This window comes from Phyllobates terribilis, unplaced genomic scaffold (genome assembly GCF_046119375.1).
Source record: "Phyllobates terribilis strain yellow unplaced genomic scaffold, ASM4611937v1 Scaffold_5__5_contigs__length_657084704, whole genome shotgun sequence".
Classification (NCBI taxonomy): Eukaryota; Metazoa; Chordata; class Amphibia; order Anura; family Dendrobatidae; genus Phyllobates; species Phyllobates terribilis.
In genome coordinates, this window is record NW_027362765.1 from 182483290 (window position 1) to 182505141 (window position 21852).

Here is a 21852-nt window from a genome sequence, read left to right on the forward strand (position 1 = left end):
ACCGCTGAGGTCTCCACCGATTCTGAAAAAAGGGCCTTTGGATCTCAAGAATTGAGTTCTGCCGAGCCCCATCTTGAATGAAGCGGAGGGACACATGTTTGATATCCGTACCATTCGTGGCTTGTGGGACAGTTTGAGAAAGCCAAGTAAGGCTCGGCTATTTCTGACAGTCACATACTCCCCATACGGATTGAATAGTAGTGATGATTGCTCCATGTAATTAGGGCTAACTGATCGCCAATAGTCTTGCTTTATTGCTAATAAACCCTCATTTCGATTACAAAATCTGACCATGTAAAAAAAAAACAACTACTTTTTTTCATTTCCTCCCATTATCATCTACTTGCAGCTAGAGAACACTCAGATAAATGTGATAAGTCTTCAGCTGTGAAAAATAGAAGATCTTTACATATTTTTAGTTACATTTTTTCCTATTCATTGACCACAAGCAGAGAATTGGTAAATGGTGAAATATATAGAGAAGGTAGACCCCACAATGAATAGGGTATAGTTATGGAAGACTGAAGAAGGTGGGATGGAGAAGTCGCGTAGCTTATGTAGAGTCACAGTTTTGTGGGTTTCTTTGCATAAAACCCAGGGAGGTCTTTATCAGCACTTCTAAAGAAGAGTTTTGTCTGCTGAATCTCAACTTTAGCTCTTCAGAAGAGACAATATCAGGAAATAACAAGGGGAAACCGTTTCCTGTGACTATTCTGCTCAGTAGCATCAAGACAACCTGTCTGAATATGTGACTGAAGTTACTGTTTTATTCTCCAGCCCATGATATGCAGTGAATTCTGAAATATTACTACATTTATCATGTTTGCTATTGAATAATAAGATGACTTTGATTCCAAATTAGCTTGTGTTCTTAAAAATCTGCAGTATTTCTGCACAGGATTGAGCTTGCTGCAGATTTAAAGGGGTACGCCGGGGAGATAAAAAAATGTTTGTACTGTCCCTGACCTCCTACACTATAAAGATGAGATACCCAGTGCATTTTAACTATCTTTTATAACCCTTTAATTCTGTGTGACAGGAGCTGCTCCTCACTGCTCCCCTCTTCCGTCTGGGACATTGTCACACACCAGTGTGCAGTTCAGCCTGAGAAGAAAGGGTGTGGCTATGCCCCCTGTTCTCTGTAGAGAAACCACTATTATCAGTAGCAGGGCCGTGGAGTCGGTAAGCCGAACCACCGACTCCAAATCCGACTCCTCAATTTCCATGACCACGACTCCGACTCCCTCATACATGGCTCATGTTTAAGTGATAAATTTACTGTAGCACAGTTTAATCTCAGCTAAAAGTCTAGATCCTTAGATCAGGACATTTATAGGACATTTCATAACTTTCCCAAATTCTTATGAAAAAATATTCCCCACAAACTGCATTGAACTACTGTACCCAATTTATTATATATTTTAAGAGTTGTAGTCGGTCCATTTTATACCGACTCTGATTTCGACTCCACAGCCCTGATCAGTAGACTGGCTGATGGTAACAGTGGGGAGATGCACACTGCCGTAATGTCCCAGACAAAGGGGGGAGCAGTGAAGAGCAGCTCCTGTCACACCAGCTCCCTGATAATGTCTCCCTGTCTGCAGTTGGAGGTGAGGGAGTGTGGCCTGCTCCCTGTGTCATGCACAGTGTGGGAAAGACTAAGTGCAACACAAAGGGATGAGCGGAAGGAAGCCCAGACACTAGGGAAAGGAGAAGTGGAGACCCCCCAGGCAGATCGAATAACACCCTTCCTACCCTATCGTCCCTATATTTCTTCCACACCAATCGCCGAGCAGGATACCAAAGCCCTGTATTTCCCTAGAGCTAGGCCCTAGATAGGGAGGGGGGGTTGAGCATTGGTCAATCCCCACTATAAACTAAAGACAACAAGGGAGACAAACAAAGGGGGGAAAACTTAGCTTAGCTTGAGCAAACCCCAGAGGGATAACACCAAGCGTCCTCCAAAGGCACCAGAGAGGAAGCTAGCCGACTGCTATAGGTCCAAGCCTTCACAAGGGAATATGCGAATATCACCGGCGACTCCCTTATGCAGACTAAGAGTTTATAAACACCAAGACCAGGGTGTGTCAATCAGAGCTGGAGGGAGGTTGCCGCTTGGTCCAAAAGTCAGATGGATTAAGGCGGCGTCTGCAATGCCAAACACAGTGACTTTCTGCAGCCAGATGCAGAGCGACTGTCTGTTACATCTGACACACCCGTAACACCCTGTCAATGTCTCCTTCACTGCAGGGATACCATCAGGGGGCTGGCTGCTACTAGAAGCCAGGAGACAGGCCACACCCCCTCTTCTCGGACTGGCTGTTAAAGCGGGAGCTTCCAACTGGTGTATGACTTATTGTTGCAGACGGGAGGGGGGAGCAGCTCCTGTCACACAGAATTATTAGTGTTCTAAAGATAATAGAAGTGCACTGGGCATCTCATCTTTTATAGTGTATTAGGGCAGGGATAGTACAATTTTTTTTCTGCTATTTGTGCATGTAGTAGAAAGGAATGGAGGCTGAGCAGCCCAGATACTGCTATTCTCAAGTTGATTGTTGAAAATTGGTTGTTAAAGGGAGTCTGTCAGCAGGTTTTTGCTATGTAACCTGGAGACTGAGGCAGAAACACAGAATTCAGCAATGTGTCACTTGTCAAAGTGTGTGCTGTAGTTTACTAATTGTGAAGGATTAATCACTAAGAGATTAGCATTGCCAGGACTACATTAGTCTGGTAACGCCCCCTTCCTCTGTGATGAGCACCTCACTGTCTATGGACTTTGTACACAGAGAGCCTGATGTGGGCGGGGTTAGCTTTCTCAGCTCTGCTTCATTCTAAATCTAAAAGCTCTGATTGTGTCAGAACAGCTGCACCCAGTAAACTAAGTGATACATTGTTGGATTCAGCTTCTCTTTACCTACATCACGCTGCTCTCAGATGAGGTAGCACCTGGTGACAGATTCCTTTTAATTGTTAATGGCCACACTTTCATATTGTGTCTTGCCTGCTCTGCTTTTGTTCGTGACATTGTTCCCTCACAATGGCACCTGGCATGCGGTTGGATTTTGGATTTTTTTTTTTTAGGCAGCAAGTGAAAAGTCACTTCTCGAAGTTAAAGGGGTTTTACACTTTTAGAAAAGTGGTACGACCCTAAATGCTTTAATAGATGTAATATAAAGAACACTCTCTTCTTGTCTCGATGTTTTGGCTGCAGCGGTGATATCATATTGATATCACATAGACAGCGTGAGCTGCCAAGCTCAGTGATTGGCTGCAGCTGTGATGTGAAGTGTTGACGTCATCGTTTCGGCTAAAACACTGAGACCAGAGAAGCAACAGAGAGATAGCGCTGGACCTGCAAACGGTTAGTATTTGAACTATATATATGATATATCTGTATAAAGTGTTTGGGATCCATTTTTCCTGAGTGACCGTGACCAGGAACAAATTGGCACTGTGGTGTTCTGTTCCTTACACTGTATAAATCCGGCCACCACTAGAGGAGATACCAGCTGATCGGTTGGGTATGCCTGGTGTTTTACCCCCACTGATCTTATACTGATGATGGGTCCTCAATATAAAAGTACGGTACAATTGCATTAATATATTGTCTGGTGTATACTGACACACATTCTCTCTCGCTTCATTGCTGTATGTAGGTCCTCATAATAGAATTCAATTTGTTAGATAAGTGTCATCGAACACTAGGTAATCCCTTACACGCTAATATTTTTTGTTTTTTCATTTTAGTTAAATCCGGATGTCAACGTTTTTCAGAGAAAATTTGTTAATGAGGTCAGAAGATGTGAGGAGATGGACCGTAAATTGCGTAAGTTTACATTTTTCCTTCATTTTCTAGAGCCCTCATTGATTTTCCTGAGCTGGGCCTTATGCGCCCTGTCCCTTAAGTCCCAACTGATGTGCGCCCTTGGCCTTAAGGGACAAGGGCGCTCATCAGCTGGGCCTTAAGGGACAAGGGCGCTCATCAGCTGGGCCTTAAGGGACAAGGGCGCTCATCAGCTGGGCCTTAAGGGACAAGGGCGCTCATCAGCTGGGCCTTAAGGGACAAGGGCGCTCATCAGCTGGGCCTTAAGGGACAAGGGCGCTCATCAGCTGGGCCTTAAGGGACAAGGGCGCTCATCAGCTGGGCCTTAAGGGACAAGGGCGCTCATCAGCTGGGCCTTAAGGGACAAGGGCGCTCATCAGCTGGGCCTTAAGGGACAAGGGCGCTCATCAGCTGGGCCTTAAGGGACAAGGGCGCTCATCAGCTGGGCCTTAAGGGACAAGGGCGCTCATCAGCTGGGCCTTAAGGGACAAGGGCGCTCATCAGCTGGGCCTTAAGGGACAAGGGCGCTCATCAGCTGGGCCTTAAGGGACAAGGGCGCTCATCAGCTGGGCCTTAAGGGACAAGGGCGCTCATCAGCTGGGCCTTGAGGGACAAGGGCGCTCATCAGCTGGGCCTTGAGGGACAAGGGCGCTCATCAGCTGGGCCTTGAGGGACAAGGGCGCTCATCAGCTGGGCCTTGAGGGACAAGGGCGCTCATCAGCTGGGCCTTGAGGGACAAGGGCGCTCATCAGCTGGGCCTTGAGGGACAAGGGCGCTCATCAGCTGGGCCTTGAGGGACAAGGGCGCTCATCAGCTGGGCCTTGAGGGACAAGGGCGCTCATCAGCTGGGCCTTGAGGGACAAGGGCGCTCATCAGCTGGGCCTTGAGGGACAAGGGCGCTCATCAGCTGGGCCTTGAGGGACAAGGGCGCTCATCAGCTGGGCCTTGAGGGACAAGGGCGCTCATCAGCTGGGCCTTGAGGGACAAGGGCGCTCATCAGCTGGGCCTTGAGGGACAAGGGCGCTCATCAGCTGGGCCTTGAGGGACAAGGGCGCTCATCAGCTGGGCCTTGAGGGACAAGGGCGCTCATCAGCTGGGCCTTGAGGGACAAGGGCGCTCATCAGCTGGGCCTTGAGGGACAAGGGCGCTCATCAGCTGGGCCTTGAGGGACAAGGGCGCTCATCAGCTGGGCCTTGAGGGACAAGGGCGCTCATCAGCTGGGCCTTGAGGGACAAGGGCGCTCATCAGCTGGGCCTTGAGGGACAAGGGCGCTCATCATTGGTACTTATTCAGATTTTTGTTTAATGACTGATTTTAATTTTATGCGGTCACATGAGTCTTTTCTTGCAGTTACGTTTTGGCATCAGATTGGTGACAGTTTATGCACTTACATCTGAGGGCACTGATGAAACCCACCAAGAAATAAGACTTAGTAGAAGTTGTGTCCGCCTTGCTCTTATTCTTTCTTATCCTAAAAAAAAAAAATCCTCCGTTTTTAAAAGGCTGAAGTCCTGTTCTTTTAATTACAGGGTTTGTGGAGAAGGAGATTAAAAAAGCAAGTATCCCAATTCTTGACACAGGGGAGAACCCAGAAGTTCCATTTCCTAGGGACATGATTGACCTGGAGGTGAGATTAAAGGCTGCTATTCATTTATTGGTCTTGACTTGGATATTGATGACCTATACTTGGGTGATTAATGTCAGATCGACTGGACTTCCGTTGCCCTCTCTCCCCTCATGATCAGCGGCCTGATGCACACAATGTGCAGAGCCGAACGCCATAGCTCCGTACACTGTATATTGGCCGCTCTCCGGTACAGCAACTTGGCTCCTAATAAACTCAATAGGAGCGAAGTTTTAGTACCTTAAAAATTCCACTATATAGTGCACGGAGGTTTGGTGTTCAGGCTCTGAACATCATGTCCATTGGAATTTACACACAGCTGATTGATGGGGTTGCGGGGTGTTGATGATATTGGGATCTGGCATAGGTCATCAATATTGAAATCTTGGAAAGGTGCTTTAAAACTTCCATACTGATTGCATCTGTTGTAGTAGGTCGCTCAGGATTTCCATCATAGTGAAATGTCATTAGAGGCAAGTGCTGGTCATAGCCATTATTTGAATATATTTAAAGGGGCTCTCCATTTTTTTATGGATCTGCAGGAACATTAAACGGCTGTCTTGTTGGGAGCTCATAGTCTAAAATGAAATGCTACAAACCATAATGAACTAGTATTTATTAGCTGTGTTTTTAAAGGGGTTATCCAGGACTATTTATTATTATTTTTTTTTTACTATGTGCCTAAGAACTAACAGGCAGGTAGTTACTAACTGCTTGCCTTGTTCTGGCCAGCGTAGATCTCTGCAAGATCATATCAGAGTGGTCACTGACTGCTCCTGCTGGCGATTCTGCGGCTTCCGCTGACCTCACATTGACAGAGCAGATGCTTCTCTTCTGCTCTGCTCTATGGCTGCCAGTGTCATGCTGATTGACAGCCGGCTCCCCACTGCCTAACTGCGGGAAGCTGGTGGTCAATTAGCATGATGCCGGCTGTCACACCCTGTCAACAGAGCAGTGAGGAAGAGCTGTACTGTTGATGTGAAGTAGCAGAATTGGCGGCGGGAGCAGTCACTGACTTCTCTGAGCTGGTGCTGGGTTGAACAGGCCGATAGTTAGCAAATACCTGTCTGTTAGATCTTAGGCCCATAGTAAAAATTTAAAATAGTCCTGGAAAACTCCTTTAAGCACCGTAGTGGGATCAGGCCGCTGGCCGTCATTCGCCACTGTGGTTAGAATAATCAGTCATTGGTGTATAAACGTGCTGGTAGCATGACATTGCCAGTTTGTCGCTACTTTTCCAAGGGTAAATGAATGCTAACTCCCAGTACTGAAAAGCAAAACTAATGGTGAAATTCATTAAAGAGTAACCGTCGTTTTTAAGTTTCTTATTTTCATGTGTACTATCGATTTTATGAAATAAAAATTAAAACGACGGTTACTCTTTAAATTAGTTGATTTGTACATTTTATAATTAGAATGTGCCCATTGTACCAGCATCTTAATGGGGTTTTCTCCAATCACAGGCTATCGGAGCTTGCTGAGAGTTGTAGTTTTGTATTCGATAACAAACTGTGAAGAAATCAATGACCTGGGAGGGGTATGTTGATAATGTATTTACAAAATGGGGAGAACTGGGATTCTCCCCATTTTGTAAATAGTTTTTCATTCGCTCCGTTCTCATGACATGTGCTTGCTGAATTCCCTCCTTGCATTTACTAGTCACGTTATGTCTCTTACTAACAGGCCAATTTTGAGAAGATTGAGAATGAATTGAAAGAGATTAACACCAACCAAGAAGCTTTGAAGAGGAACTTTCTGGAGCTGACAGAGTTAAAATTTATCCTGCGCAAAACCCAACAATTTTTTGATGAGGTCAGCGTTTCTTTGTCTCCTGATTTCAGAAATTACTGTGATAACAAAAGAATAGTTTTTTGTCCTAGGGTTGTGAATGGAGCCTTTTTTCCATCCTGGATAGTAACCTTTCTCCTCATGTGTTGGAGGGTAGTTATCAGACTTGATACATTTACAGTCAGTTCCTGCACAGGTCGGATTTGTTTCTTCATGTAACTAAGACAACGCGTAGATTATTATCATCTCTTACACCGTCCTCGTCATCGTTTCTAAAGCTCTATATGAAGTGATGTGTGATTGTATCTGGAGAGAGTGAGATACAGGGGTTGGATGCAGTGGTACCTTCATTATGTTCTGTCATCTCATCTGCTAGAACGTTTCTATTTTATATCCTCCTGTCTTCCAGTACGTCACCCTTGTTAAGCTTGCAGCTTGCTTTACCTTCCTACATATTTAATGTCATATTTGCTGCTTCCTCTCATCAGTTTTCTTGTGTCTAATGGTACCTGATATAATTTTCCATTACTGTTGCATAGTTCCTCTGCTGACCCATTTTCTTGGTATTTGATTTGCCATTTTATTGTCTTTCTTTGCTTTTTGCTTCCCCTTAGTCTTGACTATTGTAGTTTTCACTATTCTGTTGCTTGCGCTTGCTTACACCATTTGTCCCGAGCTGCTTAAAGGGAACCTGTCACCGTGAAAATGCCATCCAATCTGCAGGTACCATGTTGTAGAACAGGGGGGATCGGAGTAGATTGAGATATAGTTTTGTGAGAAAAGACTCCGTATAACCCATGTTCAATCATTTATACCTCTGATCTGGGATTTTCGGTACAGTGGGCGGTCCTCTCAGTGACTGACAGCCTTCTTTGTATTATTGTGTATACAGAGACCGCTGTCAGTCACTGATAGGACCGCCCACTGGAACAAAAATCCCAGAAAGAGCAGAGGGTTAAATGATTAAAACTCAAAATATGCTAAATCTTTTCTCACAAAACTATAAATCAATCTGCTTTGCTCGCCCTGCTCTATAACATGGTGCCTGCAGATCGGACTGCATTTTAATGGAACAGGTTTCCTTTAAGCTTTTTTTTCTCTTTTCTTGCAATCTGCTTACACTGTTTTCCCATTTCTATCACTTGCTACAGTCTTTGTCCCTATCTTGCTGCCTTTTTACACCTTCTCACTTTCCTATCTTTTGCTCATATGGCTGCTGCCCATAATAATAAAAGTAGTAATGATCTTTCTATAGCGCCAGCATATACTGCAGCGCTTTACAATTCAGAGGGACATGAACAATACATAATTCATACAGGAATGAGGGCCTTCTTCACAATAACTGACAATCCATGAGAAAATGGGGGAGATAGAGGCAAAAGTGCTTGCAGCAGTCAAGCCATCTTTGGATAAATAGGGGAACGCGCACTAATTAGGGTGAGACCCAATAAAGGGAAGCTATCTTCAGAAAATGATATACACAATGTATTTTTTTTTGGGGGGGTGGCATATTTTTTTAATTTATGTATTTATTTTCATCCATATCACAATCTGTTTTTTTTAAATTTTTGACGTAAAAAATGCAATATTTACACTCGTCACTCAGGCTTTTTTTTCTGTAAACAACACATGAGCCTTGGCCATATTGAACCGTCTCTGACCCTATTTTTTATATTGAAGCATCTAATGAGCGTGTGCAGTGGTCATTGTAGAGGCAGGGGGAGCAGCGGTGACCTCCCGATGAAGCTTGAGAATTCTTAGCAGCAAGTATGGGAGTTCTGGATTCTAGAAGTTTTCTTGTTTTACATGAACCCTGATGGGGCCATACACTGCAATGACTTTAAATGAACTTTGTTGTTTAGTTTCTAAAGATGTCCCATCTTTTCAGAAGGGCACCTAAACTTACCAGACCATGTTTCAGTGTCCCTCTGAAAAGATGGTCAGTTTCAGCAAAAGACACAAACTGAGTTTATATGAACTTAATTGTAGGTTTTAGCCATGTCAGAGGTTTTCATTGAATCCTATTTTTAAGAGGATTCAGGTAGATCTCCTTAATTCACTGCAGTAATGAAGTCTTAACAGGGCCTTAAAGGGAATCTGTCACCAGATTTTTGCCACCTACTGGCATAATGTAGAGACATAGACCCTGTTTCCAGCGATGTCACTTAATAGGCTGCCTGATGTAGCTTTGTTAGTCTCTTGCTGATAATCAATGATTTATCACTAGAGTAATAGTCCTCCATGCTCATGAGCTCAGTATAACCCGACCCTTGATCCTGATTGGCAGCTTTCTGCCTATACACAGTGTACACAAAAAACTGGCAATCAGTGGGATGGGCGGTGTTATACAGAGCTCAGCATTCAGAGATCTGCTACAGATAAAGCTGTGATTTTATCAAAATGGCAGCAAGCGCCCCAGAAAGCGATACATCTCTGAAATCAGGGTCTCTGCCCTTTAAATCATGCTGCTGTCAGATGGGAAAACAAAAACTGTAGACTGTGGATCACAGCCCCTGCATAATCCAGGCACTATTTGGGTGCTTTGATGCACCGTTGTATGTATACAGACCCATCAGTCTCTTCTGTTCCCTTCTTGTATGCTTCCATACCTTGAGTTCTCACTATCCTTATACCTGTCCATGCTTTCCATCCTTGCACCTGACCCTGCTCGCCTGGTCTTCCTACTAATATTCACATTTTTAGCTTTTCTCCTCAGATTTGCTATTTCTTGCTTTCTGGTTTCCATTCTATTTTAAGTACTAGCAGCTCATAAGATCAGTGCAGGTTTAACACTTTTTTGCTTTGACATAACAGGCAGTAACCCATTTCTGAGCAGCAGGTGCTATTCTTAGTTGTGTTATGGGGAGGTTTAACATAGTGGGGTGTATATTTAAGGTAAGTGCCAAATGAACACCCACCACCCCCCCTCCCCTCATTTTTTTTTGGCTGAATTAGCTTACCTGAATGCTGCTTAATGTTAGAGTAATGCTAAACGTATGTGTAACAGGTAAACACTAGTATAAGATGGTAAGATCGGCAGATGCTATTATGATTGGTGCCCGTCTTTATCAATCAAAATAGGTTTTGAAGCGGTTATTGGCATGCAGGTGGTACCCGGCTTCACCCTCCTCTCTACCATTTCATCAGTCTTCTGCGCGTTGTCTAGATTGCTGAATCTCATCAGGAGGCTGCATCCTAACAGCTTGCTAAAAAATCAACTCAAATATTAAGATTTTACATGAAAAAAGGTAAAAGGAAGATGTTTTCATGCATGTTGGATCAAACGAAGCCTCCTGCATCGATTCATGAATTGTTCCTGGCACACAGGATACAACTCTCTGTGACTGTGTAGCTAGAAGTTTTTAGGATGCAGCCCTCTACTATAATTCATCATATTTTATACTGTTTCTATACTTTGCTTAAATGTAGTCGTCCTTGCATTTTATTTTATTTTTTAGGCTGTATCCCTTCGTTGGTAATGACATTGTAGGTGCACTTTACATTGAATTTCCCCTTTTAGAAATTCTAGGGTCCCTGCCCCATGAATGGTGCTCTTCATCATCCTATTCCCCCCTTCTTCAGATGTTCCTCCCCCACGGGGCTACATGTATGTCTTTGTAGTGGAATATATTGCAGCTCTCCTGTGATATATACCTCTGATTAAAGACTTTAAAATGTGGTGTGAATAGTCTCTAATAAGATTAAGGAGAAGAAAAAGCTCACTGGTAGGTTTCACTGTTAAAGAGATATTCCTATTTCCTAATATGTGGTAGGTGATATAATAATGTTAGCAAATACCTCCAATTAGAAATGTAGTATAGTTCTTCAGATTCGCCATGTCGCTTATTTCATGTAGGGCATTGCAGTAGCTTAGGTATCCATGGTTACGACCACTAAGAGCTAACTGTCACTATATGAGAGGTCTTAACCATGGATACCGAAGCTACTGCAATGCCCTGCACATGAGGAAAGAGACATAGCGAATCAGAAGAACTATACTACATTTCTAATTGGAGGTATTTGCTAATATTATTATTATTACGCCTACTACATATTGGGATGGGAATACCCTTTTAATTCTTTTTGCAGTCTACCATCTAACGTGATAAATAGGAGCTAAACGGACTAAAATTTTTAATGAAGCCCTATTGTAAAAATAATTTGACAAAAAAGGTGACTACATCCTTTAAAACGAGTAAAGACGGGATACAGCTCTAAAATATCCAATTCTAGTTTTTATAAGGTGTTTTCCACTGATAGCATCAAGCTGTTGTTGTGCTGCCTTTTCCTTCACTTTCTCTCTCCATTGCCCCCTTGTTTTCCTCCGAGCATTTAATATTAAGGTTTCCAGGCACATGATCGTATCCAACTTCTCTAAATCCATTTCATGCAGATTCATAATTTTTGTCTCTTTCCTCTAACGCCAAGTACGGCAGCCGTTTTATCTTGTATACTTGATAGGCTTGATATAGACAAGTTTGGACATACATTAATATACATACTTAAGTATAGACCTATTGAAGATCAAATTCTGGGTCTGAAAGACTATTTCTCTTTCTTGTCACCATCTTGCTTTTAGCGTGATGCTTATTTGCACAAGGCAGGGTATCTGTAGCTGAAGAATAGCTGTACCTTGTAGGTTAACAAGTTACTGTACATTCTGGACAATTACATTCTGGATCCCTTAATTATTTTTTGCTTTTTTGTTACGTGTTGAACATTTTTGTCCTCTCCATTCTGTCGTAATCAGTGTATCGTCCCCCATAGCTGTGCTCCTTCTCCTAGCTTTCATTTAGCCTGGGTTTGTGATATATCTGTGTGTCTTTTATTTGACCCCCTAATACAGTACTTTCCGCAGTGTTGTGGTGATGTGGTTGCTTTGTCAAGACAAATGCTTGTTTTGAGCCAATTGCTGCTGCAAATAGGTTATTATGCATATAGGATTTAGGGGAACACCGGACCTCATTTATCTAAACGGTCTAAGCGAATAATCTGCCCACGTTGCTTATAGGACCCAATCACTCTGCAACTTTTACGTTTTCTAGGACTCTTTCAGAAATGAAAGATTAAGCTCTGATGGGTTTCTGTGAGTAACGAGCCTAGATTTTCGGTTCTACAGGTTTGATAAACGAAGGCCAGTGTCTTTCATTGAAAACTATACCCAAAATGTAATGGGAGTGCAGTTCTTATTTTAATATATAGTACAGACCAAAAGTTTGGACACACCTTCTCATTTAAAGATTTTTCTGTATTTTCATGACTATGAAAATTGTACATTCACGCTGAAGGCATCAAAACTATGAATTAACACATGTGGAATACTTAACAAAAAAGTGTGAAACAACTGAAAATATGTCTTATATTCTAGGTTTTTCAAAGTAGCCACCTTTTGCTTTGATGACTGCTTTGCACACTCTTGGCATTCTCTTGATGAGCTTCAAGAGGTAGTCACCGGAAATGGTCTTCCAACAATCTTGAAGGAGTTCCCAGAGATGCTTAGCACTTGTTGGCCCTTTTGCCTTCACTCTGCGGTCCAGCTCACCCCAAACCATCTCGATTGGGTTCAGGTCTGGTGACTGTGGAGGCCAGGTCATCTGGCTTAGCACCCCATCACGCTCCTTCTTGGTCAAATAGCCCTTACACAGCCTGGAGGTGTGTTTGGGGTCATTGTCCTATTGAAAAATAAATGATGGTCCAACTAAAAGCAAACCGGATGGAATAGCATGCCGCTGCAAGATGCTGTGGTAGCCATGCTGGTTCAGTATGCCTTCAATTTTGAATAAATCCCCAACAGTGTCACCAGCAAAGCACCCCCACACCATCACACTTCCTCCTCCATGGTTCACGGTGGGAACCAGGCATGTAGAGTCCGTCCGTTCACCTTTTCTGCGTCGCACAAAGACACGGTGGTTGGAACCAAAGATCTCAAATTTGGACTCATCAGACCAAAGCACAGATTTCCACTGGTCTAATGTCCATTTCTTGGGTTCTTTAGCCCAAACAAGTTTCTTCTGCTTGTTGCCTGTCCTTAGCAGTGGTTTCCTAGCAGCTATTTTTACCATGAAGGCCTGCTGGACAAAGTCTCCTCTTAACAGTTGTTGTAGAGATGTGTCTGCTGCTAGAACTCTGTGTGGCATTGACCTGGTCTCTAATCTGAGCTGCTGTTAACCTGCGATTTCTGAGGCTGGTGACTCGGATAAATTTATCCTCAGAAGCAGAGGTGATTCTTGGTCTTCCTTTCCTGGGGCGGTCCTCATGTGAGCCAGTTTCTTTGTAGCGCTTGATGGTTTTTGCAACTGCATTTGGGGACACTTTCGAAGTTTTCCCAATTTTTCGGACTGACTGACCTTCACTTCTTAAAGTAATGATGGCCACTCCTTTTTTTTTTTACTTAGCTGCTTTTTTCTTGCTATAATACAAATTCTAACAGTCTATTCAGTAGGACCATGAGCTGTGTATCCACCAGACTTCTGCACAACACAACTGATGGTCCCAACCCCATTTATAAGGCAAGTAATCCAACTTATTAAACTTGACAGGGCACACCTGTGAAGTGAAGACCATTTCCCGTGACTACCTCTTGAAGCTCATCAAGAGAATGCCAAGAGTGTGTGCAAAGCAGTCATCAAAGCAAAAGGTGGCTACTTTGAAGAACCTAGAATATAAGACATATTTTCCCCTTCTCCCATGACAGCACCACCTGAGAGAGAGGGTATCCGCCCACCAAGGACAGGAACCTACTGAATAAAAAGGCGGTACCTCTCCTCCGCATCAGTTTTTGGTTCCTGTCCCTGATGGGAGCCTCACCAGGTGGTACCTCACGTACCTGGATTATGGACGGTGCGGCCTGGAGGCCGTGGAAGCAGCAGATGGTCCCTGTTCCCAGCCCGTCTGGCTGCTGCCCGGGTCTGCGTGTGGGGAGGAGGTGCTGTTTTCCTTTGGATGCCTCCCCGCGTGCGCCGGGGCCTGCGGCCGGGTCTGCGCCTCGCAAAGATGAACTGAGCGCGCCGGCCGGCAGGTCTTCCGGGCTGCGCACGTGGGGGTCGCGTCGCACCCTGTGATGGAGCGCGCCGGAAGTCCGGGCTGCGCACGCGCGGGGTGCTGATGCGCCCTATCACGGAGTGCGCCGGAAACCGGGTCTGCGCATGCGTGGGTGGGAAGCTGTCATCCCGCTGCAAGCGTGCCGGGTGCCGCTGGGCTGCGCACGCGCAGAGGCAGGTGGATCTGCGGGTAGCGCGCCAGCTGGCTAAAGTTTAAAAAAAAAAAAGAAAAAGAGAGATGAGCACGCTGCCGGAAGGGGAGGAGCCTAAAGGAGGTGGAGCCCTACTGCTTTTAAGGATGGGGAGCAATCAGGATGGCGGTGTCTGCATCCCCGCCATGAAGAATGAGGAACCGCAGTCACCTGGGCAGCAGCTGTCACCGCCACAGGAAGTACAGCAGCAGCCACAGCCATCAAAGCAGCGCAATCTGCTCAAACAAATGGAACGGGAATCTTCCCATCGACAAAGTCACAGCAGTGAGGGGCGTACGAGTTCCGGCAAGACTGGTCAGAAAAGACTTCGTCAGTCCACCTCCGTCAGATGGGAGCCCTCATGTGAACGGCAACCACCGCCTCCGGTACCCTAGTCTGAACGGCAGTGTGGTGAGTGATCTTCGTGAAAGTCTCACCTTGAATAATGTGCTCTTCTCTCTCTCTCTCTCTTTTCCTCCTTCTTCTCCTTTTATTTCTTGGGGCAGGAGGCGAAGAAGTGTAGTGCTAAAAATAAAAACAGGGAGTGTGCTTTATGCAAAATCGGTCTTCCCACCTCCTATGCCAAAAACCTATGCTCAGACTGTATTCAGAAAACCATTGCAGAGGAGTCCCCCAGGTTTTCTTTAGAATTAAAGGATCTAATCCAGACAGAGGTCAGAGAGTCTTTAAGAGGCTTAACCTCACTCAAAAAGAAGAAGCGAAAACTAGTTTCTTCAGAATCAGAGGAATCAGTGGAGTCCCGTTTTACGAGAGAACTGCCTTCCTCCTCTAATCACTCCTCATCGTCATCGGAGTCTTCGGATGATAATGGGGGGGGCAGACCTTGTTTTTCGGTTGATAATACTGAGAGACTAGTTAAAGCCGTCAGAGGGACTATGGGTATTACCGATACCAAAGTGCCCAGAACAGTCCAGGATGTTATGTTCGGGGGCTTAGACCAAAGGAGGAGACGCTCATTCCCGGTCAATGACAGGATTAAATCTCTGATAGAAAGGGAATGGAAGAAACCGGAGAGGAAGGGTCAGCTGCCGTCATCCTCCAAGCGGAGGTACCCCTTTGAGGATGAGGATGCGGCTAAATGGGACAAAACCCCTAAGATTGACGTGGCCATTTCAAAATCTTCAAAAAAATCCACTCTGCCCTTTGAGGATTTAGGAGCCTTAAAAGACCCGCTGGATAAAAAAGCGGAGTTCTTCCTTAAGCAAACCTGGGAGTCGTCAGCAGGGGCCCTTAAACCGGCAGTAGCAGCGACCTGCACTGCTAGATCTATGATGATCTGGCTTCAACAATTGGAAGACCAGATCAGGGGGAATGTGTCCAGGGAGAAAATTCTATCAGACCTTCCTCTTGTGCAGGGAGCGGCTGCATTCCTGGCAGATGCATCGGCAGGTTCAGTTAGGCTGGCTGCCCGGTCTGCAAACCTCTCTAATGCAGCCCGTAGGGCGCTATGGCTCAAGAGCTGGCCAGGAGATGTGCAGTCAAAGTCTAAACTGTGCTCAATCCCTTGTGAGGGGGACTTCTTGTTCGGCAAAGGTCTAGATGACATCCTAGATAAAGCCGCAGACAAAAAACATGGATTTCCCACGGTGTCTGGTTCCCGATTTAACAGTTCCTTTCGGAAGAGAAAATACAGCCGCAGTAAAGCTCCCAGAGACCAAGGTAGCTGGAAAGACCGAAAGCCGTATAGCAGAGGCTTCATGTTTGGGGGTCCCTCCTCCGAGAATAAGAAAGCCCCTAAGTGACAGTTCCCCCCAGGTGGGAGGAAGATTGTCCCACTTCCTGCCTGCCTGGAAGAAAATTTCATCCAATTCTTGGATCTTAGGGATAATCAGGAGGGGGCTCACACTAGAGTTCAAGAGCAGGCCCAAGAACACTGTCAAAATATCAGCCCCCAGAGGTTTAGCGGAACAGATAGCCTTACAGCAGGAAGTTCTCTCTCTGCTCAGGAAAGGAGTTCTGGTGGAAACACCTGCACCCGAGCAAGGAAGAGGATTCTATTCGACCCTCTTCCTAATAAAGAAGCCGGACGGCTCCTTCAGGACCATTGCGAACTTAAAGAGACTGAACGACCATTTAATCTACAGGCCTTTCAAGATGGAAACAATAAAATCAGCCATAAAGATGTTATTTCCGGACTGTTTTATGTGCGTCCTCGATCTGAAGGACGCCTACTACCACGTCCCGATTTTGCCAGATCATCAACAGTTTCTAAGAGTAGCTGTACAATTCGGCAGGCACGTAAGGCATTTTCAGTTCGCAGCTCTTCCCTTTGGCATTTCCATGGCGCCGAGAGTCTTCACAAAAATCATTCTGGAGGTCACAGCGCACTTGAGGGAAAGAGATATTTTAGTCATCCCTTATCTGGACGACTTCTTAGTAGTGGGCAGATCAAGTCAACTCTGTGCTCTAGCCCTGGCGGATGTCATGGCCAGTCTAAGACGCCTAGGTTGGCTGTTAAATCTGGAGAAGTCAAGGCTGGAACCAAAGAGGGTTCAGTCTTTCCTGGGTCTCATTCTGGACTCGGAAAACCAAACCTGTCTTCTGCCAGAGGAAAAGAAACTGAAGATCAGATCCCTAACATCTCAGATTGTCAGCAATCCGACCATCACCCTGAGGAGTGCAATGTCTCTGTTGGGTACAATGACGTCTTGCATTCCGGCGGTTCAGTGGGCCCAGCACCATTCCAGATGTCTTCAACAGGAGATTCTGGCAGCGGACAGGCGGCTCAAAGGTCGCCTAAATGGGAAAATATCTCTTCCAGATGTTGTGATCAACTCCCTGGACTGGTGGACATCTCCGGTCAACCTATCTTTGGGGGTTCCTTGGACCTTCCAGGTGTCGGATACAATTACAACAGACGCAAGTGCGGAAGGTTGGGGAGCTCACCTAAGGGATCGTTCTGTACAAGGCCTCTGGTCGGACAGCGAGACAAGCCTCTCTTCCAACATGAAAGAGCTGTTGGCAGCCAGAAACGCGCTAAAAGAATTCAGTTCTGTTCTTCAGGGTCCTCACGTCAGGATAATGTCAGACAACAGATCAACAGTCGCCTACATCAATCATCAGGGGGGTACCAGGTCTCTCCCTCTGATGTTAATAGCGGATCAGATCTTCAGGTTTACCGAGAGTCGGCTGGTTACGCTCTCGGCACTGCATATAAAAGGGGAAGAGAACATAAAGGCCGATTTCTTGAGTCGTCACATCTTGAAACAAGGAGAGTGGGAGTTGAATCCAGCCGTTTTTCAGCAGATTGTGGATCGGTGGGGACAGCCCCAGATAGATCTGTTTGCAAACAGACACAATCGGAAGACCGAAACCTTTTGCTCCCTGAATCCAAAAGAGGGGGCGTTTGCGGTGGACGCGCTGCAGATTCAGTGGGATTTCACTCTAGCTTATGCCTTTCCCCCTTTAGTACTGATCCCTACTATCCTGAGGAAGATCCGAGAGGAACGGGCGAGGGTTATATTGATCGCCCCGTTCTGGCCCAAGAGACCATGGTTCACTTGGATGAAGAGAATGTCCCAAGCAGATCCATGGGTTCTTCCGGACATCCCGGATCTCCTCAGGCAGGGCCCAGTCTGTCATCCCCAAAGAGCGGGCCTGCATTTGACGGCTTGGATTTTGAGAGGTCGCTATTGACGCAAAGGGGGTTTTCTCCAGATCTTGTTACTACCCTTCTAGCAAGTAGAAAGCCGATAACAACTAGAATCTATGGTAGAACCTGGGCTAAGTTCTTGTCTACCTCGGGTCAGTCTGCCAAAGGGAGGGTTCCTATTGAGGCCATACTAGAATTCCTCCAGAAGGGGTTAAACATGGGACTAGCCACCAGTACTCTTAAGGTACAGGTATCTGCTCTGGGGGCACTGTATAATTATGACTTGGCAGCAAATAGATGGATCATTAGATTTATTAAAGCCTGTCATAGATCCAGCCCTATTCCTGTTCCAAGAATGCCTCCTTGGGACCTTAATTTAGTTCTGGAAGCATTAACCAAACCTCCCTTCGAGCCCTTAGAGAAGGTTTCAGAAAAAATCTTAACTTTAAAGACTGCGCTATTGGTGGCCCTGACATCAGCTCGTAGAGTCCGTGACTTACACGCACTATCCATTAACCATCCATTCACTCAAGTATGTATGGATAGAGTAATCTTAAGACCAGACCCGGCCTATCTTCCAAAGGTAGCCTCCAAGTTCCATAGGACGCAAGTAATCACTCTCCCTTCCTTCTATCCTAATCCTAGGGATTCTGAGGAATATAAGCTTCACACCTTAGATGTTAGGAGGGTGTTAGTCCAGTATTTGGAAGTGACAAAAGCCTGGAGAAAGAGTGACGCTTTATTTATATCCTTTCAGGGGGCTAGGAAAGGACTTAAGGTTACAAGGGGGACCATAGCTAGATGGGTCAGGGATACTATTACCTTAGCCTACTCTTCTAGCAATCTGCCGGTTCCTGAGAACCTGAAGGCCCATTCCACCAGAGCGGTAGCTGCTTCCTGGGCTGAGAAGGCGGATGTGCCCATCGACATTATATGTAAGGCGGCAACTTGGTCATCCCCTGCTATATTTTACAAACATTACCGTCTTGACCTTTCCTCTTCTACTGATCTGTCCTTTGGTAGAAGGGTGTTGCAAGCGGTGATCCCTCCCTCTGGTATTTAATCTCTATAAATCTCTCAGGTGGTGCTGTCATGGGAGAAGGGGAAAAGATCCTAGTTACTTACCGGTAACGGGATTTTACAGAGCCCATGACAGCACCCTATTAATTCCCTCCCCTTTATCACTGTGGTGTGCACTTTTTTTAAGGTGTTTAGTACATATGTTGAGGTGGTGGTTGTGTATTAACCTGTCTTCGGAGGCCCTCTCATGCTCTGAAACAAAAAACTGATGCGGAGGAGAGGTACCGCCTTTTTATTCAGTAGGTTCCTGTCCTTGGTGGGCGGATACCCTCTCTCTCAGGTGGTGCTGTCATGGGCTCTGTAAAATCCCGTTACCGGTAAGTAACTAGGATCTTTTCAGTTGTTTCACACTTCTTTGTTAAGTATATAATTCCACATGTGTTAATTCATAGTTTTGATGCCTTCAGTGTGAATGTACAATTTTCATAGTCATGAAAATACAGAAAAATCTTTAAATGAGAAGGTGTGTCCAAACTTTTGGTCTGTACTGTACAACCCCTTCACAAAATTAATTTCACCTACTTATCATGGAAGCTATAACATAAAATAAGTGACTCCTAAAATTGAGCAAAAACGATTCACATGACCCTGGTCTAACGTCCATGTTGGTGGTGCTGGACCAGGGCAGTGTGAACTTTCTTGGCTGACACTGGAATCCTGGCATCCTGGGCACCTCTTATGATTACTAGGCCCTGCAGTGTCATGGCATTGTGGTGTCACTTAAGGCCACGTGATTAGACTTCATGTTCATGCAGAGAGAAAAAAAAAAGTAATCACAAGATGCGCCCAGGATGCTGGTAATGAAGTACCAGCCAAGAAAGTTTGCATTGGCCTGGTCTGGTTGTCACAGACAATCGTCGTTGACACCAGGCCAGGGTCCTGCATATCTTTTTGCAAAGCTGTAATGGCTCCAATTCGGGTACACTGCAGACTGTAGCCTGATGGAGTCACAAATGTATTGTGTCAGAGTGTTCACATGGGCTCCCATAAAAAGAGCAGTTGATTATTATATAACAAGTCGATCAGCGCTTTTAAGAAGGTTGTCTTGCCATAATTGGTTTTGCATTGTGAAGTGAGTGGTGCTGATTGCTTAAATTGGTATTCCCATCTAAAAGATCCTAACCTAATATGTAGTAGGTAGTAGTAATAATAATATTCGCAAATACCTCCAATTAGAAATACAGTATAGTGCTTCTGATTCGCTATATTACTTATCACATGTGCAGGGTATTGCAGTAGCTTAGCTATCCAAGTTTATGACAACTAAGAGCTAACTACCTTTCACTATTTGTGTGGTCTTAACCATGGATACCTAAGCTACTCCAGTGCCCTACACATGGGATAAGCAACATAGCGAATCAGAAGAACTATACTACATTTCTAATTGGAGGTTTTTGCTAGCATTATTATTATTATTACTCCTACTACATATTGGGATAGGATCTTGGAGACTGGAATACTCTTGAAGTCCCCACATGCCACATAGGACATGTGCATGATGCACTCTGCTAGTTTCCAAGCAGGTGTGTGACCTCATCTGTATTGCTCCCCTTTAAGACTAGAACTTGCGGTCACTGAATGTACCCAATCTCTCATTAAAAGGATGATGAGCAAGATGGCTTTTTAAATGCAGCTCTTGCTCCCCGATAGGAACCGCTTAACTAGCTCTACGGGTCTTTCCTTCATATTCATACATACAGCAGTCGTTTCCTCGCGACTTATAGGCCGGCTTTAGTCATAAATCGAATAGTTCCATGTGACTTGATTATCCATTGAAGGGGTATTCCCATCTCCAAGATCCTATCCCAATATGTAGTAGGTGTATTATTAATATGAAATGTAGTAGAGTCTTTCTGCTTCACTATGTCTCTTTCCTCATGTGCAGGCATTGCAGGACCTTGGGTATCCATGGTTACAATCACTAGCAACTATCTAGCTGTCACTATATCAGTGGGCGTAACCATCTATACCTAAGGTCCTGCAATGCCTGCACATGAGGAAAGAGACATAGTGAAGCAGAAAAACTATACTACATTTCTAATTGAAGGTATTTCCTAATAGTAGTATTATTACGCCTACTAGAAATTGGGATAGGATCTTGGAAATGGGAATACCTCTTTAACTCCTAAAAGTACAATTAAGCAGGCAGATTTGTGCCCATAGTGAGTGTCAATCTGCGCTCCTTTTTAAGATCCTACTCACTGGCTGATGCAATCTGTATGGGGACGAGTGATCGCTCACACGATTGTTCAGTCCCCATACAGTTTGGATACTGTCTGTAGCATATTCCCTGTCTACCGGTGAGATGTACTGCTGACGTCGATATTGGCTCAGCTGACTAGTGAGCGGCTAATTGCTGCCATGTTTGCACAGTCCAGTGATAGTGAGATTAGGTGGGCATGTGCAGGCTATTACCGGCCCCTGTAATCGGGCGGTACTAGAGGGCTGCTTCAGTTTGGGGAGCTAAGTTGTTATTTGTTCCCTGGGTAAAGTCTAATGCAGGCAGCTGTAAATCTGGAAAATCAAACTTTGTAGCTTTCAGTACAAGAAGCAATAATGGCAGAATTGCCCGTTACTTTTATTCACCATAATGAAATCTTTTACATTCATGGGTATAGTGTTCACCTCCCCTAACATCCTTCTATCACGTATCCCTATTCTGCAGCCCATAACTGCTTAATGTCTGAGATTTC

At 45.0% G+C, this 21852-nt stretch overlaps 1 protein-coding gene across 6 annotated transcripts in view; it reads left to right on the top strand.

The window, feature by feature from the left end:
- ATP6V0A1 (ATPase H+ transporting V0 subunit a1) overlaps positions 1-21852 on the top strand; it is an 82970-nt gene that overhangs the window by 26990 nt on the left and 34128 nt on the right. For all 6 annotated transcript variants that reach the window (XM_073683574.1, XM_073683568.1, XM_073683570.1 and 3 more), the window contains exons 3-5: positions 3748-3826; positions 5353-5450; positions 7131-7259. In XM_073683574.1, coding sequence (XP_073539675.1) covers positions 3748-3826; positions 5353-5450; positions 7131-7259 — 306 coding nt within the window. The remainder of the gene's footprint in view (positions 1-3747; positions 3827-5352; positions 5451-7130; positions 7260-21852) is intronic.